The sequence below is a fragment of the Malaclemys terrapin genome, chromosome 10, assembly GCF_027887155.1.
Source record: "Malaclemys terrapin pileata isolate rMalTer1 chromosome 10, rMalTer1.hap1, whole genome shotgun sequence".
Lineage (NCBI taxonomy): Eukaryota > Metazoa > Chordata > Testudines > Emydidae > Malaclemys > Malaclemys terrapin.
In genome coordinates this window covers 20801596-20816401 of record NC_071514.1, presented here as the reverse complement: position 1 = coordinate 20816401, position 14806 = coordinate 20801596, and the positions used below count along the sequence as shown (strand labels likewise).

At 38.4% G+C, this 14806-nt stretch overlaps 2 protein-coding genes across 5 annotated transcripts in view; one reads left to right on the top strand and one right to left on the bottom strand.

Moving 5' to 3' along the window:
• The first annotated feature begins 55 nt into the window (after window positions 1–55).
• The window catches only part of SLC24A5 (solute carrier family 24 member 5), a 24479-nt gene continuing 9728 nt past the window's right edge, over window positions 56–14806 (top strand). Inside the window, exons 1-9 of one of the 3 annotated variants that reach the window (XM_054041184.1) lie at window positions 56–186; window positions 1110–1289; window positions 5177–5260; window positions 5365–5468; window positions 5803–5903; window positions 7146–7429; window positions 8180–8386; window positions 11991–12092; window positions 12544–12866. In XM_054041184.1, the coding sequence (XP_053897159.1) occupies window positions 57–186; window positions 1110–1289; window positions 5177–5260; window positions 5365–5468; window positions 5803–5903; window positions 7146–7429; window positions 8180–8386; window positions 11991–12092; window positions 12544–12866 (1515 nt within the window). In that variant the 5' untranslated portion in view covers window position 56. Of the gene's footprint in view, window positions 187–1109; window positions 1290–5176; window positions 5261–5364; window positions 5469–5802; window positions 5904–7145; window positions 7430–8179; window positions 8387–11990; window positions 12093–12543; window positions 12867–14806 lie in introns of those variants that run through there. The other 2 variants (XM_054041185.1, XM_054041186.1) reach the window with 2 other exon arrangements.
• The window catches only part of MYEF2 (myelin expression factor 2), a 25052-nt gene continuing 23155 nt past the window's right edge, over window positions 12910–14806 (bottom strand). For both annotated transcript variants that reach the window (XM_054041187.1, XM_054041188.1), the window contains exon 18: window positions 12910–13725. In XM_054041187.1, the coding sequence (XP_053897162.1) occupies window positions 13562–13725 (164 nt within the window). In that variant the 3' untranslated portion in view covers window positions 12910–13561. The remainder of the gene's footprint in view (window positions 13726–14806) is intronic.

The following is a 14806-nucleotide window of genomic DNA, read 5'->3' as shown; positions in this document are numbered from 1 at the left end:
CCCTAATCCCCCCTACGCCTCCCCCCGCCGCTCAGTGCGAGGCTGAGGCCGGCGCGATGCAGGGAGGCTGGAGGAACCGTGCAAGAGGCGGCCGGGCAGCCTCCGTCCTGCTGCTCCTGGGGGCTTTGGCCGCCTTTCACCTGCCTCGCAGGGGCGCTGCCGCCCAGCGGCTCCCCAGGGACACAGGTAGGCCGGGGGCGCGGAGTGTCAGCCGGCTGCGTTCACACCTCGGGAGCGGCTCCGCTCCAAACCCCCGCCCCGTGCGCCAGGGGACCCCGCCGGAAAGGGGCTCGGGGATGGAGCGTGGGTGGGAAAAGCGCAGTAGCTACAGGACTAGCCATCGCATGGGCCGCTCGGTTTACTGGGGCTTTTCAGCTAATCAAGCCGAGATGCACACAGTGCCCAGGGGGAAGCGTTGGAAAGAGCTGGGACCTTTCTTGTCACACTAGCGTAGTTGCTAAGAAAGGCAAATGTGTTCAACTATTTCAGTATGGTCCTGAGTTTTCTCCCTTTCCTTCGCTGGCTGTTTTCCGCCCCGGCGGTTGGAAGAGAGCCGTTTATTTCTTTTGCCGGGATAACTCGAGCATGACCTGTAGCTGATTGGAAAATGTCTAAGTTTAAGCAAACCTTCTGCGGCCATACATGGCACCCACCTTAACATTGGTTGCTCTATAAAGGGGGGGGTGTCAAAGGCTCATTAGGCAAAGGGTTGGAAACAAGTTTGGGTTGCTGGCTTTCCTTGGTGTACGTTTCACAGTGTTGTGTGCAGGTAGGGTGACCAGATAGCAAATGTGAAAAATCGGGACAGGGGTGAGGGGGTAATAGGAGCCTATATAAGAAAAAGACCCCAAAATTGGGAGTCCCTATAAAATCAGGACAGCTGGTCATCCTTTGTGCAGGAATGAAACATTGGCAATATCCCTATCCCCTTATGTGTATTGCAACAGTTCTCTGTCTGGGTCTTCCAACAATTAAGAACTAATCATTTAAAATAGGTTCATATGTTCCACCTACCCAGAATTCCATTGAAAACATCTTCAAAAGTTTTGTAGCTGGGGGAGAAGACAATGTTTGATAATATGCATAAGACCTTTGTATTCTCTTTTCAGAAAATAAAACACAATGCATCCCCCCTCCCTCATCGGAATTTCCTGACGCATTTTTTACACAACAGGAGAGAGAAGATGGGGGGATCATTATCTATTTCATAATTATCCTTTACATGTTTATGGCTGTATCCATTGTGTGTGATGATTACTTCCTTCCTTCTCTAGAGAGTATTAGTGAATGTAAGTTATTTTTTTAAGTCCTAGTAATAATTTCTGTAAAATTGAACCGCTATTAGCAAGATTATTCTCTTTGCAGAGTTTGACAATATAAGTGCAACTTAGAAATGAGGGCAGAAAGTTCAACATTCAATATTTAGCTGAGTTGGGAAACAGTGTACAGACAGAGTGGGCTTAAGGCTGGTAAACTACAGGAGTGCAGGAGATTTAATACTGACATCCAGGCTTAACACTAAAAAGAAAAATATTGTAAATAAAGTGATTAACTTTAAAGTGATTTAAAAAATGAAAGTACCAGATGTCCTAGACTAAGGCAGATTGCTTTTCCCAGGACACTGGTTCCTGCAGAAAAGATTCACAAAAACACACACTAGTACCAATGGGATTCCTCTTGTATGCATCATGTTGATAAATTGGAGTGTTCAGCAAACAGCCACAGAATGACTAAAGGATTAGAAAACATTACTTTTAGTGAAAGTTAAAACAATAAGGAGTCTGGTGGCACCTTCAAAAACAACAAGGAGTCTGGTGGCACCTTAAAGACTAACAGATTTATTTGGGCATAAGCTTTCGTGAGTAAAAACCTCACTTCTTCGGATGCATAGAGTGAAAGTTACAGATACCTATCCTGGAAAATGATCCCTCACTCTCACAGACCTTGGGAGGCAGGCCAGTCCTCGCTTACAGACAACCCCCCAACCTGAAGCAAATACTCACCAGCAACTACACACCACACCACAGAAACACCAACCCAGGAACCTATCCCTGTAGCAAACCTCGTTGCCTACTCTGTCCCCATATCTACTCTGGCAACAGCATCAGAGGACCCAACCACATCAGCCACACCATCAGGGGCTCATTCACCTGCACATCCACTAATGTCATATATGCCATCATGTGCCAGCAATGCCCCTCTGCCATGTACATTGGCCAAACGGGACAGTCCCTCCGCAAAAGAATAAATGGACACAAATCGGACATCAGGAATGGTAACAGACATAAGCCAGTAAGTGAACACTTCAATCTCCCTGGTCATTCTATTACAGATTTAAAAGTCACTATCATTGAACAAAAAAACTTCAGAAACAGACTTCAAAGAGAAACAGCAGAACTAAAATTCATTTGCAAATTCAACACCATTAATCTGAGCTTGAATAGGGACTGGGAGTGGCTGGCTCACTACAGAAGCAGCTTTTCCTCTCCTGGAATTGACACCTCATCTATTATTGGGAGTGGACTACATCCACCCTGATTGAATTGGCCCTGTCAACACTGGTTCTCCACTTGTGAAGTAACTCCCTGCTCTCCATGTGTCAGTATATAATGCCTGCATCTGTAACTTTCACTCTATGCATCCGAAGAAGTGAGGTTTTTACTCACGAAAGCTTATGCCCAAATAAATCTGTTAGTCTTTAAGGTGCCACCAGACTCCTTATTGTTTTTGTAGATACAGACTAACACAGCTACCCCCTGATACTTGACAATGTATTTAGTTTTATCAACTAGATGGTTACAGGGTGATTTACTAACAATCCAAGTATCTACATAGGGAACAATAACTTATAATACAGTGCTCTTCAATGTAACAAGCAAAGTGTAACAATATCTAATGGCTGGAAGCTGAAACTAGACAAATTCAGACTCTAAATAAAGACACACATTGTAATAGGGTAATTAACCATTAGAACAATTTACCAAGGCCTGTAGGGGAATCTCCATCACTAGAAGTTTTTAAGTCTAGATTGGATTTTTTTCAAAAAGGCAGGTTTCAGAGTAGCAGCCGTGTTAGTCTGTATCCGCAAAAAGAAGAACAGGAGTACTTGTGGCACCTTAGAGACTAACAAATTTATTAGAGCATAAGCTTTCGTGGACTACAGCCCACTTCTTCGGATGCATATAGAATGGAACATATATTGAGGAGATATATCTACACACATACAGAGAGCATAAACAGGTGGGAATTGTCTTACCAACTCTGAGAGGCCAATTAATTAAGAGAAAAAAAACTTTTGAAGTGATAATCAAGCTAGCCCAGTACAGACAGTTTGATAAGAAGTGTGAGAATACTTACAAGGGGAGATAGATTCAATGTTTGTAATGGCTCAGCCATTCCCAGTCCTTATTCAAACCGGAGTTGATTGTGTCTAGTTTGCATATCAATTCTAGCTCAGCAGTCTCTGGTTGGAGTCTGTTTTTGAAGTTTTTCTGTTGTAATATAGCCACCCGCAGGTCTGTCACTGAATGACCAGACAGGTTAAAGTGTTCTCCCACTGGTTTTTGAGTATTTTGATTCCTGATGTCAGATTTGTGTCCATTAATTCTTTTGCGTAGAGACTGTCCGGTTTGGCCAATGTACATGGCAGAGGGGCATTGCTGGCACATGATGGCATATATCACATTGGTAGATGTGCAGGTGAACGAGCCCCTGATGGTATGGCTGATGTGATTAGGTCCTATGATGATGTCACTTGAATAGATATGTGGACAGAGTTGGCATCGGGGTTTGTTACAAGGATAGGTTCCTGGGTTAGTGGTTTTGTTCAGTGATGTGTGGTTGCTGGTGAGTATTTGGTTTATTTCAAAAAGTATTTCAAAAAGGTTTGCTCTAGTTCAAACAGGAATTAATTCAGGGAAGTCCTAAGGCTGTTGTTAGGTAGGTCAGGCTAGATGATCAACACTCTCTGCTGGCTTTATCATCCCACATGCAGCAGGACAGAAGTGCAACATGCACACAGTGGCTTTCTCTCCATCTACAGTAGATATCTCCTAGCTAAGTGCCTATATTCTAAGATGCTGGGTGTATTAGCAATATCTTACTTAAAATCAGCTTAAGCAGTGGGGGGGAACAAAGGTGTTAGAATCATCAAGAATTTACCTAATAAATAACCTGACAATTTCCCAGAGCATAAGGACACAATGGTAAGAACAGTGGTGCCCTCTTCTACCAAACATATGTGCTAGTGGAAACAATGGGAGTTTTTCCATAAAAGCTAGTGTAAAAACTTAGCCCTAAAGTTTCCTTCATCCCAATACAATGTGGTTTAAAACCAAAAAACCCTCATCTTTAAGACAGACAATTGCTGGGTAAAATGCCCAGTCCTGAGTGGGCTGTTAACTTCGTGTTTTGTTATGCTTCAAGGGATCTTAAGCTGCTTAATTAAGGCCACGTCTACACTACCACTTATGTGAGCAAAACTTATGTCATTCAGGGATGTAAAAAAAACCACCCCCAGAGGACACAAGTTTCACTCGCATAAGTGATAGTGTGCACAACGCTATGTTGGCGGAACAGCTGTGCCACTGTAAGCTTAATAGTGTAGACATGGCCTAAGCCTTACACAATATATCCATGAAACAAGTAGTACTATACCCATTTTACAAATGGATTCAGCAAGTAAGTGAAGCAGGAACTAATGGTCAGTTGTTTTATGCTTCACTGAGTTGCTGATGCTTGACTGGAGTGTATTTTTCTCACAAAAGTAGATACAAACAAGTAACATCTAGAACATCAATGAACTTGGATTTAATCTGACAACTTTAAATTTTTCATCTACAAATAAAGGTCCCAATCCTACAAGTTTATAAATCTTGTGCACTTATTAGAGCAAAAACTATTTCAACACTTAAACCTATGCACCCATCTTTAGAAAAGTTTATAAATGAAGTTCTTGATCAGTTGTCTTACTGACATTCAAACAAAGGTCTCCAAGCATCTGTGTTATAGCTTATTCTGTAACACATAAATTAATTTTCTTCTGCTAAGAATGTTGATTTTGTGGTTCCCAATAATGTAAGGAGCTACCGTACTTTTTACACATTAGTTGTAAGTAGTGTGTGTAGACTAGAGGTGTAACTTTTGTTTAATAGTAATTATTTTATTCCATCTTCAGCCCTTGGCCTCTCTCAGGATGTTGCTGGAGCAACTTTTATGGCAGCTGGTAGCTCTGCTCCTGAATTGGTCACTGCTTTTCTAGGTAAAACGAACAATTGTTTAACAATTCAGAATATATAATCACCCCTTCTCCTAAAAAAACTGAACAGCAGAAATTAACTATGTTAAACACTATTTTGCTTACAGGGGTATTCGTGACAAAGGGAGACATTGGAGTTAGCACCATCCTTGGATCTGCAATCTATAACCTTCTTGGTATCTGTGCAGCTTGTGGGTTGTTATCTAGCATGGTACGTAAAACACGGATCTAATTCTGCTCTCTTTAGAGCCAAATAATTGTAACTTCCTATGGTTTACTGACAAAAGCCACAAAGCAAGTTTTGTATGATAATAGTTCAATTTATTACTCAGTAGCAAAACAGCATGTTTATCATAAGTTATCAGAAGATAACTACCCAATAAGATTAAAAAAAACACAACACTAATTACTTTTGAGTTACTACATTTAAATCATTTTCTAAGAACCAAGTTAGTCACATATCAATACAGAAACATTAAGGCGGCATGTTCAGTACTTGGTGAAAGAACTATAACAGATTTGAAAAAGTAATTTGTGTCCTGCAGGTTTCGAGGCTGTCTTGTTGGCCACTGTTTAGAGACTGTTTGGCATATGCAATTAGTGCAGCAGCAGTCCTTGCAATGATATTTGACAGCAGAATTTACTGGTAAGTGCACAATTTGTGTTAAGTTCATGTTGACTGGAAATTAGTGTGTGTAAAAATAAATTTATTGTGTCACTTTTTTATCAAGCATTAACCTCAAGTATCCCAATCTGAAGTTAATTGTATTGTACATTCACAAATATGAATATCTTGTTGGCTTTAAGAATTGTATATTGAATTCAGTGTTCATGAAGGCTAACCATACTGTGGATTCCTGCTTATAAATCTCAACCAGCAAAGGCTTCCTTGCACTGCACTTCAAACCTGTTCTGGTGTCCCCTCCCTTGCACAACCATTAGTCTTCAGTCTGTTCCTTTGTTAACCTCTTTTGTGCACCTGACTTGAGACAGTTGTCCACTATCAAATGGGTGGAGTAACTATTTTCAGTCAATATTGACCTCAATTGGATTTGAACCTATGAGGAGAGGCTTTAGTCTTTAATTTCCAATTTCCTGAACCATTCAGCCTCCGCTTTTCTTCTTTCCCACAGAAATTAGCCTGCAATATGCATGAGATCTGAATTTTTAGGTTTTTCTTTCACTGGGTAATGGAAGCACCTACCAACTGTCATTATCCCATGTTCATTATTAAATACATTGCACTCATTTGGCATTTTTTAATCTTCAAAGACCATTAAAATCCTCAACATCCTTGTGAGCTGAGATTACAAATAGTGGGCTCAGTTCTAATATAAAGGGACAACACTAAAGTCAATGGAGTTGCACCCATTTGCACCAGAAGATATTTGGACTAGTTTCTCTTTACAAATAAGTTCCTCTGTGTAGCCTTTAGCAGATTAGCTAAACCCAGGAATAGAACTCAAGTTCCTAGAGCTCAGACCATGCCTTCTGTTGATTAACATAATAGGATTCAGTCTTGCAAATATTTACTCATGAGTAGTTCTATAAGACGATAGAATACTTTCATAGATAAGTGTTTGTGGGACTGGGGCTATAGTATATTAATCAAATTGTTGTAAAATAAGAAGAAACATTAGTCTCCATTATGGTATCTATACATAACATGTTCCCTTGTAAATTAGAAATCTTTGATAATCTGCATTGGGGAAATACGTTTGTTTCCACTTATTTTCCTTCTGCTACCAAAGCCAATTAATTATCGCCTGAGTGGGCAGTCACTTAAGTATTACTCAGCTAAAACAGCTTTTTTAAAATCAATTTCTTTAAAAATAACTGAAGATAAAAATGAGTTGGATTTTTATGTAAAATCCAATTTTTATTCTAGGTATGAAGGTGCTTCCCTGCTGCTGATTTATGGGTTATATATTCTGGTGCTGTGTTTTGATATTAAAATCAATCAATATATTATGAAGAAGTTTAGTCCCTGCTGTACTTGTTTTGCAAAAGCTATGGAAGAAAACACTGAACAGCAGCCATTAATTGGCTGGAAGGAAGAATGTGAACCACTAATTTGTCGACAATCAAGAATCGATAGTGGAATTTTTCATGATGAATCAGACTACTCACAACTTTCTATAAGTTTACATGGGCTTGATGAAATTTCTGAAGGTATTAATACAGCCTCTACCAGTCTACGTGTGTCTTTAATTATGGGAACGGGGGTTGAGTAAATTGCAAGATTAATTTCAAATGGTTTAGACCAGGAAAGAACTCTAGTTGAGTTTAATACACTACTATTCCTTCTTGGAATCTGATCTTTAGCAAAATCAAAACACAGAGCTGGTTATATAGTTATCCACTGGAAGAATGCCAAAGCAGTCATTCATTTGAGCCACAGAAGAACTATGAATGATGAGTAGAGTAACTTTCCTTGAGATTCTTTGAAGTGCATATTTGAAACTTCTCAATGGCTCAGCTGATAAGTCTTTCATTTGATATAACTGCTACCTGCACTAACTGTGTGATACTGGTGTTCTGTGAAACGGGCAGTTTTATAACCCCAAAAATGTGCTATAGTATGGATTTGACTAATGCTTCTGAGGCAGGAATTTAAAAAAAGAAAGTGACCCCCTGATGTGACTAATCATCAGGTACTTATGGAAAAACTTCACTTATGGACCTAGTTACTCACTAAGGAAGCACCAAACAAACCGATTACAAAGAAGCTCAGGTTACTCTAGTAAGCAAAATAGCTCAGGGGGCTTTTCCTAGTGACGAAAGAAAGGGAAAACTTGTTTGAGACTGTATTTTTGTATGCTTTTGCCCATCATTCTTACGAGTCAAGTTATCAGATTATACACAAAACATAGCCTCATTACAGGGATAGTTTAAAATGGTTTACCTTTTAATCTCCAACAGATCCTCCAAGTGTCTTCACCATCCCTGAAGCAGATTTAAAAAGAATTTTCTGGGTGCTCTCTCTTCCTATTATTACACTACTCTATTTGACCACACCAGACTGCAGAAGACAGTTTTGGAAAAACTGGTTCATGGTGACATTTTTCATGTCAGCTGTGTGGATTTCTGCATTTACATATGTCCTTGTATGGATGGTAACAATAGTGGGTATGTACTTTACTTGCTGCTATATCATGTCAACTGACTCAATCACTGAGGAATGAATGATTTTTCCCATCTAGTTTCCTTTTCCACAACTGGGGAGGATACTCTTCTGAAAAAGGTTAGCCTCAGATTGCATGTTCATAGTTCAAGTTCCTCTCCCACCCACTGCCCCATAGAAGTGGTTGACAAGATAATTCAGCCATTACTGCTTTGAAAAGGGCTAGTTCAGAGCTACCTAAAGACTGTATTGAGAAGTTTTCCTAGTTAAACTTCCTTTCTCCATCTGATATTTCCCTAGAAGAATATTTTCTGGAAAATTGACCTTGGCTGTACCATTGTGCTGCACCATCAGCCTTCCCAGTCTAGGGGATGGGCATCTGCTCATGTGGCTATGTAACAATGAATGCATTTGAGAAAAAATATTTGTCATTGCTCAAGTTGTTCAGAAAATTATGGATTTGTTCTTCCTAACATTAAGATCTTAAACAGCATTACATGTATAGCATTATTTTAAGCTGATTTACCAAGCAGGTATCAAAATTACCAAATTTATCTGCCAAGACTGGAGATAAAGGTTCAGTTCCTCTCATACAAGAGCAGTTATCACTTAACTTTAAACATCATTTCCTTGCAAGCATCAATTAGGAGGCAAATATCAATAATGGTCATTTAAAGAAATGAATTTATTTTAGTACCTTCAGTGACAAGTAAAGGGTTTTAACAAGTTTGCGGTTTGCCTATTTTGCTGCTCTGATGGGGAGGCTTGAATTGTGTGTGTGTGAGAGAGATGTAAACCTTTAAAATCATGTATGGCTAGCAAACTCAGGGAAAACTAGAGTACTTTCTGGCAGCCTCATGAACTCACATCTGAAGTGAAAGGACAGAAGTATTAAGTCTCTAAGTCATTCTGTCTCCTTTTTTTAGCGTTTTAGCAATTGGAGTTAAATAGGTGTAAAAGCAAAAAAATGTTTCTGAATGCTGATTAAACTGTTTTCCCCCTTTCAATTGCTCAACTTTCAGTCACATGGCATAACTTGACTAGTTCTCCAGTCATAGCTTTCAGGGTAGACGTGAAATTTCAAATTTTAAGAACAAGCTGAAAACTGACAAGCCTTTCAAGGTTTACATCTCAAAAGCAAGGGGGGGAAGGAGGTACAACCCTTGCATTTCTCCTTTGTAGCTCACTTTAAGTCTGCCTATGTAGTCTACTAATTCACATCCAGATTGGTTTTGAATTAGTTCTAATCGAATATCTTAAATAAGGAAAAACAATCCTGCCAACAGAGGTTTGTGTAGTTTGAGACAACCAAAATTAAACAACTAGCTGTTAAGTGGTCTAGTGTACTGATAGAGGTAATTCAGCCCCTACTTCATTCACTCATAGGTAAAAGCAGGTAAGTTAGTGTAGTGAGCTAGGAATCTTTGACAAGCTTTCCCATATTGCAGGTGAGAGGGATTGCTGATCTGCTAGTTAGAGCCATGACAATGTGAAAAGTGGGTACGCCAAAGTTTCAAACAGGGTCAAGTGCTGGTCTACTTTGAAAAGTGATTAAAAGTGGTATTGGGAGGGAGTCTGTCTCTCACTGACTTCAAACTATGTTTGTTCTGTCTACAATATAAAGCTTTTGATAGCCCTGCATATTCAACCTGGGTTCTTTTCTTTTCACAAATCAGTTTTTGTAAAAGGTAATGCGTGCTAACACCTATCCAGCTCCTGAACTTCACAGGGTTTGTACAGATTTAACATACTGGAACTTAATTCTGGTGCATACGAATAGAATCTAACAACAAAAATTGATGAATTCATAGAGGATAGGTCTATCAATGGCTATTAGCCAGGATGGGTAGGGATGGTGTCCCTAGCCCGTTTGCCAGAAGCTGAGAATGGGCGACAAGATGGATCACTTGATGATTACCTATTCTGTTCATTCCCTTTGGGGCACCTGGTATCAGCCACTATCGGAAGACAGGATGCTGGGCTAGATGGACCTTTGGTCTGACCCAGTATGGCCGGTCTTATGTTCAAATTCCCTATTAGTACATATTAGTCTCATCTTTACATAGTCATTTACCAGGCTAGATCTGCACTTGAACTATGAAGCTGATAAAACTATGTAGTGAGGAAAGAGCTCAGACTCACTTCCGTTTAGGTTCCATCTTACCTTCTAGGGCTAGAAGCTAGCACTTTGTCCCATAGGCTAAGAGATTCATGCTTCAGCTCCCCCTTTCTTGCCTATTACTTTTTAGCCTTCTTGGTTTACAAGCTGACTTTCTTCCTACACTTATGCCTTAATCTTGGGAGGGAGGGTTTGGACCATTACAAATTCCAGATCAGAATCACTTTCAATCCCTTCCAACAGAGAAGCAGCAGTTTTAGATTCCCTATTTTTAAGTTTTGCCTCTAACTGACCTAAGCTGGTATTTGGAATGCAACTACAGTGCACCTAAGTTTACAGACAATCCACTGAATAATTCAGTCTAACAAAACTGCTTATTACTGTTGGTCAAAACCCTTACTATTATGGATGGAAGACCCACAACAAAAAAATTTAGAGGTAGACAATACACTTTTCAGTAAAGTGAATTAAATTATCCATTAAAAAACAAGTTAAGAGTTTAAACAGAGATCAAATCCTTCAAACTTTCTGCCCAAGTTTTATGAATACTGCATTAGGAGAAACAAATGACGACATCTGCTTGACAGTAAAATCAAAACTAAAGGCTGCTCAAGGTTAGCCCCAAAAGATAGAATTGCTTAACTTGGATTTGAATTTATCTTTAAATTTTAGTTAAGCAACTGAAGCACAAAGATGAAGAGTAGGAGTTAATCCATTTTCAAAGTATTAATGGCTGCTAGCAGGGAAGAAAGTAGCGTACTGCTACTGAAGTTAATGTGAGAAAACTAGTATGTACCTGTGGGAAACGTAGGCTTCTAAATAAGTAGAAGTGTTGCAATTATATTTTACTTAGCATTTTGCTATGTATGATTACTAAGACTTGGAAAGTTGCATTTTTTGACAGAAGTGAAGTTTCACAGCAATGAATTTGGACAGTACAGTAGTAAGGACTATTTAAAGTCTTTTCATATGTCTCCCCAGGGAGTTCATGTGCTTTTTTCAAGAGTGAATGATTAAAGGAGTTACTGCTTCATGTGACTTCCAGAACTCATGTGATAAAATGCGCAAAGAACAGAAGGGATTAGTCTATTTTCAGCAGTTCAAAAAAGTGTCACAATTGTCAGAAACCTCTAACTTTTACTGTATCTGCAGGAAGTCAGTAATAGCCTCCTATCTCTAGCTGAGTGGGCATATTTATTTTCAAACGGAAAACAAATTCCACATCATGTTACTGAAGGTGCTTGTTCCATTAGTAAATAACCACTGGCTAGTAAAAAAGTTTAAATGAAATCAGTGTCAAGCCTGTAAGATTTCAGTAAATAAAGTTAAGCTATCTTGAATTCTTACTGGCTCGTATGGATTCCTTTTGGAATTAGCATACAAATACCAATCCTTTCTTTCTCTGGTAAAAACATATGTAGCAGTTTCCTCGGACCAGACTTCACCTATGAAGTGTGTTGTTACTCAGTATCCTTGTTTATTCACTACAGGTGATACGCTGGCAATTCCAGAGACAGTAATGGGTCTTACATTACTAGCAGCAGGGACAAGCATACCAGACACAGTTGCAAGCGTACTGGTGGCTAGGAAAGGTAAGAATTTCAGCATTCATGCTCACTCCATTAAGAACTTGTTTTAGGAGCTAGGGCAGAGAGGTCTCACAGATATTTCACTTTATCTGAAAGGTTTACAGCGCAAGTCATAAAGCTGCTACTGTTTTGAGTGTCTAAAACAAAATTCATTAGTATTAAATACTGAAGTTCATCTAAAGTCAATTGTAGCTTAGCCTTCTAAAATTTAAAGTTAAAAAAAAAATATATCAAACATTTTAGGAAAAGTCTGATTGCTGTTGAACAAGAATTATGACTACTATAAAACTGCAAGTTTAATTGTGTTCCAACAGGATTGATTTTAGCCAGTGGCATATAGCTTACTTTATCAAGTGATCTCGATATAGATGCTCGTAGTTTAGGGAGATGCTTAGAAAATTCTTTCTACAGTGCAATAAAATTAAATGAACACTCAGTGTTTTTTGTTTTTCAGGAAAAGGAGATATGGCTATGTCTAACATTGTAGGATCCAATGTATTCGATATGCTGTGTTTGGGATTACCTTGGTTTATAAAAACTGCCTTCATAGATACATCAGCACCTGTGGAAGTGAATAGCAGTGGTTTGACTTACACAGCTATTTCTCTTATTTGTTCCATTATTTTTATTTTTCTGGCAGTTCACCTGAATGGTTGGAAGTTAGATAAAAAACTGGGAGCAATCTGTCTAGTAATGTACTTCGCATTTACTATATTGTCAATTTTATATGAACTTGGGATCATAGGGAACAATCCTGTAAAGGTCTGTGGTGGCTAGTTTTAGCCAGTGACTGTACTGAGGAAGACACAAAACAATGAGAGAGGATCAATTTCTTCATTTAGTCAAATAAAAAAAAATCCAAAACTTCCTTTGGGCTCTAAAACTTATTTACAGAAGCTCTAAATCATGGCATAAAAGTAATCTTAAAAATAAAACAACATCACAGCCTAATTGAAGCCCTTTCTTTTTTTTTTTTTAGAGTCAAGAATTACAGTGTGACTACAATGCATATATAAAACCAAAATTCTGGAAGGGACATCTAATTTTTTACATTACAATGTTGATACGAGCTGAAGGAATCTGAAACACTAAACAAATCCCACTATGCAATCTTGAGAACAGAGAAAATGGCTTATTTTATTAAAAACAGTATAACCATTCATTTAAACTGAATGACTAGAGACACTTGGCCTAATTTTCCAGAGGTGCCAAGCATCCACAGCTTCCGCTGTCTTTAAGGGGACTGCAGGTGTTTAGTACCTCTGAAAATCGGGCAAACTGTCCTTAAAAACCAAACATAGTAAGATTTAGTTACCAAGAATCACAGTATATTAAACACTATACTGTTAAAGGCTGGTGGGATTTAAAAGTTTGTTTTTACCGCTTTTGTAAGCATACAATGTTACTAAAAATGACTTGCTAGGATATAGAAGCTAAACAGACATAGGAATGTTCCTGAACACAGTTTTAAATTATGCATTGCGATCCAAGCGTACATCAATTTCTCTGCCATTGATTTTTATGCCGTTCATTATTCTACAGGCTTTTTCAGCAGATTCTGGTGAGTCAAACCTGACTGTTCCACAGCCTTTTGATTTTCCATTCTCCATTTTTATTTCAGCAAACATTACATGACCTGAATAAATAAGTTGAACAGCAGTTACTATAAAGGCTACATTGCACTACCAAGTTAGAGATCCAATGACAGATTGAGGTAGAAAGGCATTTAAAAAAAATTTTTTAGGAAGCATCTAAGCTTAGATGTTAAAATACAATCTAAAAACATACTACCATCAAATGGACTAACCAAGTATAAAGTTTGCATCCATCTTACAGCAGACTGAATCTTTGGGTCAATCTGAGGTGTCAATTACATTTTAATAAAAAAATAAGTTAAAACATAAGAGTTGCTATTCCAATACATTCAGGTAGCGTTTACTTATTGAAAGGAAACATAAGTATCAATACAGCAGACAAGAATAAGAGTATGAAAACTCCTTGGTCTACACAAATAGCAACAGTTCTTGTCTCATACCAGTATAGAATTAAACATGCTTTTGCTTGAATTAGTTGAGCTCAGTTGCACAAACAGAAGAATCCTATTAGAATAAGACCAGTTTTGAGCCCCTTTCAGCCACAATTTGAGCTATCAGGCAGTTTAAAGATGCTAGCAATCACATGGTGATTACTCACTAGGTGCATGTTACAATAAAACAATCATAGTACAGATCAAATGGAGTGGAAGTTCTGTTACTGGAGTGATTACTGAAATAAGAATTAGATGACTTTTCATGAATGGACATTCCTTTATCCTCAATACACTTCTTTAGAAGACGCAAGATTTAAAAAAAGCACTCAAGACAGAAAACTAGTCATTAACTGGGTGTTTTAAGGAAGACATTTCATAATAAGCTATCCTTTTAGCTACACCATGATAATACAGCCAAGCCACCAAAAGTAGGCAAGCCTCTCGAAAATGTAGGCCTCATTTTTAAGAGACTCACAATATAAGACTGACTTTTCACAGAAAGATGAAACATTTAGAGACAGATATTCTTTGTAGTCCCTTAATGATATTTGCATGATGTACAGATTTTTCTGATTTGTACTAATCATTCTTTTCTTAAAATCATTCAACAATTACTACGTTAGCTGCTGTGAAGATTGTCAAAGAAAAGCAGATGCATTTCTAGGGCTCATTTAGTTAAATCCAAACA